At 43.5% G+C, this 10,508-nt stretch overlaps 1 protein-coding gene across 2 annotated transcripts in view; it reads left to right on the forward strand.

Annotated features, from left to right (window-relative positions):
- The window catches only part of GRHL1 (grainyhead like transcription factor 1), a 60,529-nt gene extending 50,447 nt beyond the window's left edge, over nt 1-10,082 (forward strand). For both annotated transcript variants that reach the window (XM_053589686.1, XM_053589685.1), the window contains exons 11-16: nt 205-344; nt 1,642-1,679; nt 4,166-4,257; nt 4,591-4,676; nt 6,866-6,930; nt 8,386-10,082. In XM_053589686.1, coding sequence (XP_053445661.1) covers nt 205-344; nt 1,642-1,679; nt 4,166-4,257; nt 4,591-4,676; nt 6,866-6,930; nt 8,386-8,500 — 536 coding nt within the window. In that variant the 3' untranslated portion in view covers nt 8,501-10,082. The remainder of the gene's footprint in view (nt 1-204; nt 345-1,641; nt 1,680-4,165; nt 4,258-4,590; nt 4,677-6,865; nt 6,931-8,385) is intronic.
- The last annotated feature ends 426 nt before the right edge of the window (nt 10,083-10,508 follow it).

Here is a 10,508-nt window from a genome sequence, read left to right on the forward strand (position 1 = left end):
CCTGGGCAACATATTGAGACCCTGTTCTGAAAAAAAAAAAAAAATTGAACTGTGTTTTTTTTTTCTTAGTCCAGACAACATGACCCGTACCTTGCAGAGTGCTGCAGTTTAAATTTCTTACACATTAAGGCAAATACTTTGTGGCCTGCATCCAGTCCTTATTGGATAATCTGTTGACCTTGGCTTCCTTATCTTCTCTTTCAGTTTCAGATGTTAAAGTGCCACTGCTTCCTTCTCACAAACGCATGGACATCACGGTTTTCAAACCCTTTCTTGATCTCGACACTCAGCCTGTCCTCTTCATTCCTGACGTGCACTTTGCCAGCCTTCAGCGAGGCACTCATGTAGGTGACTAATCTTCCAGGGGAGGGGAGAGGGTACAGGGAAGCAGGGCACAGCAAGAAGAAATTCTTCAGCATCATTCGTGGGACCCAGAAGCCAGTATGTAGTGATCTTTAACCATTTAGTCAGCACTCGGGATGACGTGATGCCCATGCATTAAAGTGCATTAAGATTGTCAGTTGGAAGATGCAGTCCCAGACCTGTCAGCTTGCTTGTTTGTGTTCATTCATTCCTATCCCAGCTCATTTAAAGATTCTATAATAGTAGGCGTGGCGCCCGTAGCTCAGCAGTTAGGGCACAAGCCACATGCACCAGAGCTGGTGGGTTTAAATCTGGCCCAAGCTTGCTAAACAAACAAAAAATAAAAAATAGCCAGATGTTGTGGCAGCACCTATATTCCCAGCTACAAGGAAGGCTGAGGCAAGAGAATCTCTTGAGCGCACGAGTTTGAAGTTGCTGTGACTGTGATGCCACAGCACTCAACCGAGGGTGACATAGTAAGACTCCGTCTCAAAAAATAATAATAATAAAGAGTCAATAATAGTAACATAATTTGCATTCTTGTGAATTTAAGGTGGGAAATGTTTGGGTTAGGGAGCCATGATGGCGTGCATAGCATCGGAGGGCTCCTCTGTGACTCCACTCAGTCATCTCTGGCTTGTGTGTACAGCCATGATATACAGCCATGTGTATACAGTTGTGTGTAAACAGCCATGTGTGTATTATAGCCATGGGTATACACCATGACTTGGCAACTAAAGCGAAATTTAAAATATAGTCACACCTGTTTGTGCCAAAAGCTTATCAGAGATAGGAATTTCAGTGGGGAGGAGTGTGTTTTTTATGCTGAGCTCAAATAAACATGAAAAAGACAGTCTTCCATGCACTTTGCAGACAGATTTGTAGGACTAATGATTTTTCAGAGTTCTTGGGGCACCATTGCCAATACGTCAGTTTCTAATGGGATACTCAGGCAAGTGGGGTCTGGTACTCTGACTCTGCAAACTATGGGCTGTGCAGTGTCTATGCTGCTGCTCGGCTCTACTGTCCTTGTGCGAAAACAGCACGACAAATGGATGTGGCTTTGTTCCAGTAAAGGCTGTTGACACAGACAGGCTTTAGACTGATTATTTGGCCCAACTCCAGAGTTAGAGGAATTTAGGATTGGTACAAATCTGGTTATTGAAAAATAAAGCTAAAGGATTTTGTGTTGGATTGTCAGATTCAGAATTATTTCTTTTTTAGGAATAATACATTTCTGGTCAAACATTTGAAAAGCATCTATTTCTTTGGTCTTAGGTCCTTCCCATTGCGTCAGAGGAGTTGGAGGGTGAAGGGTAAGATTTTTGTTTTGTTTTAGTAAATTCATTTGATTTTGAAACAGTCTCAAACTTATAGAAGAACTACAAGTACAGAACAAAGAACTCATTTTTTCCTGAGCCACTGAATAAGTTGCCAACTCAATGAGCCTCGCTCCTAAATGTTTCCCACGAACAAGGATGTTCTCCTGCGTCACTGTCAGAGTCAGGACTTGAGCATGGATGTGTCAGTACCATGCAGGCCACAGACCTCACTGAAGTTTTGCTACTCGTTTCAGTAATGTCCTTTATAGCAAAAAAGAATCCAGTTCAGAATCACATGTGTTGTGGGTAGTTGTCCTGACTCTTTAATCTTCTACAATCCGGAACAGTCTCAGCCTCTCCTTAACTTTTCTGAGCAAATACTTTTGAAGATTACAAACCAGTGGGGTGTGCAAACTGTTCCTCAGTTTGGGTTCTGCATCTGGCAGGGGTGTCACAGTGACAATGCTGTGTCCTCAGGGCTTCCTCAGTGGGGGGAGGGGCTCGGCTCCAGTCTATCCTGTTACTAAAGGTGTCACTTTAGTCACTTGATTAAGGTGGTGTCTGCAGCTTTTTTCCACAGGGGAGTTGCTTTTTCTTCTGCGAATAAGTGTTGTTGGCTCAGCACCTGTAGCTCAGAGGATAGGGCACCAGCCACATACACCAGAGCTGGCGGGTTCAAACCCAGCCCGGCCTGCCAGAGAACAATGACAACTACAACAAAAAAATAGCTGGGTGTTGTTGCGGGCACCTGTAGTCCCAGCTACTTAGGCGGCTGAGGCAGGAAAATTGCTTAAGCCCAAGAAGAGTTGGAGGTTGCTGTAAGCTGTAATGCCACGGCACTCTACTGAGGGTGACATAGTGAGTCTCTGTCTCAAAAAAAAAAAAAGAAAAATGTGTTGTCAGGAGAGGTGTATTGTAGCTTTGTAAATACCTCATTCCCCTTCAGACTTTCAATGGACTTACTAATTTATTTCTGTCACTATGGACTCATAGTTTCCTGTTTTATTCAGCAAGTTGGCATCTGTCAGTATCATGTACTTCGATGCTCTGATGACGCCCTCATTGGTCAGTGCAGCCCTCCAGGCTGGCTCCCTGTTCCTCTGACCCAGCCTCCTCATGCTGTGAGCACTTCCTTGCCATCCGGCATTTGTGTTCTCCCTTTCCCAGCTCTAGAATCAGCCTCTTGTCCAAGGATCTCTGGCTCCCTTTGGCAGAGAATGGCGTTTCTAATCCTGGACCGGGGCCCTAGGTGCCCATTGGGCAGTCTGCTCACCCTGTGGCTCTGCCTTCCTTGCCAGCTGGCGCCTGCTCCAACCCTCAGCCACGTGGAGGGTCTGGGCCTGCCCCTTGTAGGTCAGAGCTCCCCGTGCCAGCTTGCTTGGACCCTACTTGCATGTCCTTCCTGGTGGCACCACCACTGAGTTTTTCAAGAAGGGCAAATCTTCCTTTTCCTCTCGACACTGATCTATCCTTCGGAAAGCATCCCATGATGGGAAAAGCAGAGGTTTGGGGACCATTTATTTCTCAGTTCCCCTTTCCCCTCATCACAAGGACACTCACCCCATGCATGTTACCAGTGTGCCTTCTCTGTGAAATCCAGGTTCAACCACCTCATTAATTCTTAGTGTTTCTGACATGAGACCTGCAGGCACCTTTGCTGGTGCCTGTCACCTTCCAGGAGCTGAGGTGGACAGGGCCCCATGAGCCCACCCTGTACCTGAGATGATTCCTGCTCAGAACCCAGCTCATCCTCCTTTACCTTGAATGATTGGCTGGCTCTCCCGTCACTCACCTGCCACTCCCCAGAAGACCCTCTGTGACAGGTGCCAGTTGGCTGGGTGCTCAGAGCCGAGCTCTTCTCAGGCCCTCCTCCGTCCATTCTCCCCTCTGTGTTTCCGCTGATGCTATTGTGAGTCTTTAGAATCCATGATCTGACTGTCACCAAAGTCCTCCACCTGATAGTTCTGTTCGTAGGTCCTGGAGTCCCTCCAGTCTTGCCACGCACTCTAGGCACAGCTTTCTGTGTCACGAAACTGTCCAAGATCCCCTGTTAGTTGCAACGTAAAATATATAACCTTAGTCCTGAACCAGCAAGATACACACAATAGAGCCAACCTCAGTCCCGGATCTGTCTCCTGGAGGGGTATTACTTCAGTCCCACTCTTGCATTTTTCTGCTCACACATTGTTGTTTTTTGAAATGTCTTATCCTTTATTACCAAAACGTTATCTCAGAGCCTGCTTTCTGTGAAGTTTCCCTGCACAGAGGCGCTCCATCCTGGAGCAGGCAGCATCACGTAGCGTGAGAGTGTGGCTGAGTGTGCAGGAGCCCTGGTGCTGTCAGTGTCTTTCTTTGGGCCTTAGATTTTTCATCCACAAATAAGGAAGCTGGACCTGATAAAGAGTGAAAGTCATTTTAAACCTAAAATTCGATGGCATGCCCTAAAATGTCAGTAATGGTGTGTTTTGGACCACCTGTAGCTCCTCCTTGAAAAGAGGGCCATACGGCACGGAAGATGACTTTGCCGCCCCACCGCCAGCTAAGCTGACCCGGATAGAGGAACCAAAGAGAGGTGTGTGTTTCCATTTCTTGGGGGGAGTTATAAATCAGAAGTGAATTCTGAATCTATCAAAAGCATAACCCATTCCAACACATCTTGTCTAGTTCTACTTTTTTGAGATTTCTTCTATCAGACCAACATCTTGGACTTAAGGCAGAGTTAAAAGAAGCTGGAAATTGTGTTTGTTAAGACAAATGTTATATTGACTCGTGTTTGTCATCCTTGATGTGAATGTTTTTTACTTTAACCCTCACCCATGATCTGTTTTTGTATTTTGCTCATGTGAATTAACTACATCTTATTTTTCTTTTTTTGTCTCCTCCTTCCTGGTTGGGGATTGATTAGTGCTGCTCTACGTTCGAAAGGAGTCAGAAGAAGTCTTTGATGCCCTCATGCTCAAGACCCCGTCTTTAAAGGGCTTGATGGAAGCTGTAAGTAGAATCAACTCTGTGATACCTTTAAAAAATGAAAGTAAACTTACATAGGAGTCTGTTGAAACAAATTTTATGAGATCCAGATTCCTTTGGATCTTTCCTGGAATTGTTGACACCTTCCCTGAGTCACGGTGCATCCCACGTTCTCTCCTCATTCGGTGTCTGGTCCCACTGCAGTCCTGTCTATCCCACTGAATTGAATGGACTTGTGGTGGCCTCTGAAATAGTTTAATTCTTATATGCAGTAGAACCTCTGTAAGTTGACGACCTAAGGAATTATAACAGACTGGTCAACAGTCTGCGGAGGTAGTCAACATAGGGAACTAGGGCTACTATACTGATAGGCCTAAGGAGGTGGTCGACTAGGGAGGTTCTACTGTACTCCAAAAGCTATGCAGTTAAAAGCTCAATGACTTTTGTTAGCAGAAATAGAAAAACCCATGTTAAAATTCATATGGAATCTCAAAGAGTGCCAAATAGCTAAAATAATCTTTTGAAGTACAGTTCGGCTGCCATAGCTGACCACCTCCCTACACTGACCACCTCCTTACGTTGACCTCATTTTCACAGACGGGACATGTACCACATGTACTTGTCAAAACAAGAGGCCTTGTTCCTTACGTTGCCCACCTCCATATGTTGACCAGTCCATTCCAGTCCCTCGGGTGCGCGACTTACAGAGGTTCTACTGTACTTGATTAAAGGAGAGTGCCATGCAGCAAACCAATTAGAAGTTAACAAAAGTTAAAACTTCATGCATAAAAACAGTGGCTCCTCAGTCTGCCTTGGAAACTTTGGATCCTAGGAAATTACGGAACTTGTGTCAAGACCACACTCCCAGCATCTTTGAGAAAATTTAGGGGTGTTACCAGTGATGGCCATAAATCCTCCAGCACAGGGCTGGAGTGAATGATCCCATAATCCGTTTTAGGATATCAATGAGAGGAGTGACGTGGAAGGATGCTGTGTGGTTCTCCATTTTGGCTTAACCTTAAAAGAGAATTCAAGTAATCAACACCATAACCTGATATTTACCAACTCAGTCCCCTGGAGACCTAGAAATTTTTTAGCTCAGAGTGTGTACATAACTGGCTAGAAATAGTCTCCTTGGCTCCCCTGACAACCACAGTGTGTTGGGGTCATTTAACGAACTTGATTGAGGGCTTGTTGCGTGCAGGCGTGTTGTAGGCTCTTGACTCACAAGAGTGAGGGACACAGTGCCAGGTGGAGTTTGCCTGCCAATTAGGAAGACAGAGGCAATAAGGTAAGGGCAGAAATTAATATGTCATTTTCAAGTACTAATAAGTACAGTGAAGAAGAAAGTGCAATGAGGGGACCTGGGTTTGGGCGTTGCTCTCGGTCTCACGGGTACCTGGAGCCCACAGGCACCACTCAGCAAGTCCCGCCTGCCTAAGCCACAAACACTACTGCTATTCCCACCGCACTTCTTCAGAGTTTCTGTTTGTCTTGTCTTGTGATGGCCCTTTGTCATTCCTTAAATGTTATGAAGTTGTTTGTTACGGGGAGAGAGGAGAGTGTGAAAAAGATGGAGAATCACTGCTGGACCATAACAACTTATCCACAGCTCACAAGGAATCCCCTGGGGCTGAGGTTTCCATATATTCAAAGTATTATCGTCTGGCGACACAGACAGGAAAAAAGGGTGTGCTCGGCAAGAGCACAGAGCTGCAGTTGGGTCTGAAATGCACATTTTTAAAAGATTGGCCAGGGTCTGAAGGTTAGTCTTTGGAGGCCTCATTTCTCTGCACTGCCTTAACCTTTGCTGTGCAGATTGAGGTGAAGCAGTGGCCCTAATTTGAGAATGGTCTGGATAACCATCCCAAATAAAGTATTTAATAGACTGTCCTTGGAGTAATTCACCCATTCTCTTTAAAAATAGCCTCGAAGCCCTGAAAGGAAGACATCCAGAGTTCATGCAGGATCACTGTGTGTCACTGCGTCATGTGGACCACGCTCAGCTCCGTATAAAGAGGGAGCAGCTGGGACTGAGGAGAGGCTGAGGGCCCTCTCGGGATATGGAAGGGGTCTTTTCCATGTCTCTGTGTGCGTGTTTTTGAAAAACAGAAAGTGACTATATATACACACACACATATATATATAATTATTTTTGTTTGCTTTTTAAAGCTGTGAAAAGTGTTTTTAGTTATCTTTGTTTACTCTTTCAGATCTCAGATAAATATGATGTTCCCCATGACAAGATTGGGAAGATATTCAAGAAGTGTAAAAAGGGGTGAGCAGTGACTGCATCCTGTGACACCCCCTGACGCCAGAATGGTGCCATCCCCCCATGCCAGCGTGATGCCCTTCCCCCTCAGTGCCAGCACAGTGCACAACATGCCCAGTCCAGACACACACATAGAAACATGAATGCTTAATATGGTTTTCTTAGTAAATTTCTTAGATGAAAATGATCTGCTTTTGAAGAGATCTTTGGATTGTTTTCCCAGGGAAAGTTTTTGTTTGCTGTCCCTTGCGTGGCAGCAGCAAGTGGCTCCCTGCACGGGGATGACACACAGTGGGGACGACCAGGATCCTGCCCCACACAGTGAGCCCCAGCCTGCGCCAGGCTCTGGGTCTGGCACTCGTGAGTCGCTTCCTTTAGTTTTCATGTCATCTGCCTGAGGTGGGGCTCACTGTGTATCGCAGCCAAAGCAGCTGAGGCACAGAGAGCTGGAGAGATTGTCCCAGGGTCATGTAGCTGTACCGTTGGAGTCAGAATTCAGGGTCAGCTGTGATTGCCCTAACCACTTTTGGCTTTCTGCTCTACCATCCTGCCCTGCGTCGTAGCTTGAGTCAGAACATTGCTCTTTGTCCAAAAATTTTACTTGTCTATGCTGTTTGGTATGGATAAGAAGGGGATAGCATAAAATAATTTTTGCTCAATTCTACAACAAATTCTGATTGGAATTTTCTAAATGAACTTAATAGTAGTTCATTTAAACATTTGGGACAACTTGCCAGAAGAGATAATTTGTAAGGGACACGTGGCTTTGGACCATGTAATTAATTTTATTCCTTTGTTTTCTGAAGCTAGACCAATGAAATATTTCTCGTGTAGGTTTATTTTGTTATGCTAGAGGAAGTCCCATTTACTGGAGAAATAATAACTATGCAGAAGCTAGTATTTTCGGGTTTTGTTGTTGTGTTTTTTGTTTTTTTTAGAGGCAGAGTCTCACTCTGTTGCACAGGCTAGAGGGCTTAGTGTCATAGCTCCCAGCAACTTCAAAGTGATCCTCCTGCCTCCTTGGCCTCCCAAGTAGTTGGGACTACAGGCTTGTACCACGATGCCTGTCTGGTTTTTTCTATTTTTAGTAGAGACAGGGTCTTGCTTTTGCTGAGGCTGGTCTCGAACTCCTGAGCTCAAGGGATCCTCCCACCTCGACCTCCCAGAGTGATAAGATTATAGGCATGAGCTGCCATACCTAGCCTTAAGCTAGTATTTTTATTTACTGTGTGCCACATGCTGAGTGCTTAACTCAGTTCCCTCATTTATTTTTTTCATCAATCTTACAAGATAGGCACTTTTGTTGTTCCCATTTTATAGATGAAGAAATAGAGGCTTGGGGAGATTTACTTAGTTTGCCTCAGTTGTCACAGCTTACTGCTAAGCGGCAGAGTTGACATATCTCGCTCCTACTCAGGGCTGGGTAGGAGTGAAGTCAGTTCGTCTTCTGTCCTTTTCCAGGATCCTGGTGAACATGGATGACAACATTGTGAAGCATTACTCCAATGAGGACACCTTCCAGCTACAGATCGAAGAAGTGGGGGGGTCGTACAAGCTCACCCTGACAGAGATCTAGAGGCCAGACACCCGCAGCCCCCACTAGTTCTAGAAGGTGTTACTAGATCATACAGTTTGGCCACGGCTTCCCCAGTCGGCACTGCAGAAACAGGTGACATCAAGGGAAGGGCTTCCTTTCGAGTTGGAGATGGAGCTGCATTGGGCTTGGAAATAGCATTTAAGTTATTACATTGGCATTTTTCAGATGACAGAGAAATCCATATACCATTGTGTTTGCATTTTCTGATATATTTAGGATTAAAGATAAAACTTTGTTCCAGAGCCTTAACAGAGTCTCTGGTAACTTTTAGGATACCCAATACCTTATTTATCAAAATACTAAGGGGTCTGCCTTGTCCCTGCAGTATTGGTGGGCCTGCTCACTAATTGAAGTCAGAAGGAACAACAAGTGTGGCTTTAAGGACACTGTGTCCTTGCCTGAACTCTGTAACTCCCACTGCCCCAGGTTAGTGGGAGCACCTGAGGGGCACAGGGCTGAGTCTTTTCTCCCTTAGCCTCTCATCTTCCAATAAATGTTTACTAAAATAGGGCATGTTACTGAAATCTTCCTTTGCAACTTTCTTGGACATATTAACTGCCTTTCTTATGAAGAATTTAAATGGGTTACAGTATGAAATCAATTAAGATAAAGCTGCAGTGTATATAAGTGCAATATATTTTTGAAGGTCTTGTCTGTAAATGTGTACATACATGTCTTATATAAATATATAATATATAAATATGGTGTCTGTGTACATATAGTGAAGCATGCAGTCAGATCTACCTTAAAGACTTTCTCTAGACAAAAGGGTAAGTTATTTTTGATAATGTATACCAAGCAGATAGAATTCTGTGTTTAGTAGAACCCACTTAAAACCTTTTTCTCTGTTTTCCCAAACACGAACAGTCATGCTGTAGCATAGCAAAACCTTCTCAAGTGACAGAGATTCTCTTTGTTAGTGAGAATGTTACCATTTGGATTTCTGCACTGTTTAACAAATGAAGTAAAAGAAAAACACTACTATTCTTGTCTGTTGTATATGCCACTGTCAGCAGATGTGCTCATACAGAGTGAACGAACACGTATTAACAGAGTGCGCACGTGTTGTAATTGTTGTGTACCAAGCGATACAGCTCAAAGTGAAGTTCTTCCTGATCTTCCTGTTACAAGAAATGATTGTTATTCTATCCTGTTCAGAGCCTTCAGCTTTATCTTTTATGTTAACAATTCAAAAAGCATTCATGAATTTATGAGAATATATTTCCATGGCAGGGGAATGTTTTGTATACATGTTTAAATATGTTAAAATACTGAAAAGTATAATTTTATAACAAATAAAATCACGGGTATCTTTAGGTTCAGGGAACTAGAATAGGTCATTTGTATAAGTAGGATTGATAGTTAGCAGCCTTAGGTTAAAATATTCTAATAAAGTATGTGAACTAAATTGCTAGTTTTCTAAGATAAGATATTATGGGATATGGGTCATATAGCTATTTTATAATTTTATGAAATTGATTTTGTCTTGTTTGGTGTTTTTAATTATATCATCAAAGATGTACTTTAAACCAAAGGGGATTAAATTTTATATGTCTATTTCATAATATGCCATTTCCTCTTATTCACTTTGACTGTGTATTTTCATTAGTCAGTAAAACAAAGTTTGAGATCTTAAAATATTAGAACAGAAAAGCATCTCCTTACTAGCACTTTTGCCTTGTTTTCTTTTCTTTTCTATTTTTTTTTTTTTTTAAGAGACAGTCTTGCCCTGTGGCCCAGGCTGGAGTGGTCCTGGCGCTTAGGTTGCTTCTCTTGGGTTAGTTTTTCTTTAAAGGTATCTGAAACGACTCAGGTAAAGGAGCCCTGAATAACTTCAATTTTCATCAAAATTTGACCAGTAAAGCAATACTTTCATACCTAAAATCTTAGTGTTCTTAGTTTTTAAAAGCCTAGCAAAATAGTTTAGAAATTTAGGCGGGGTGCAGTGGCTCACATCTGTAATCCTAGCAAGGTGGAAGGCAGGTGG

This window comes from Nycticebus coucang, chromosome 4 (assembly GCF_027406575.1).
Source record: "Nycticebus coucang isolate mNycCou1 chromosome 4, mNycCou1.pri, whole genome shotgun sequence".
NCBI lineage: Eukaryota > Metazoa > Chordata > Mammalia > Primates > Lorisidae > Nycticebus > Nycticebus coucang.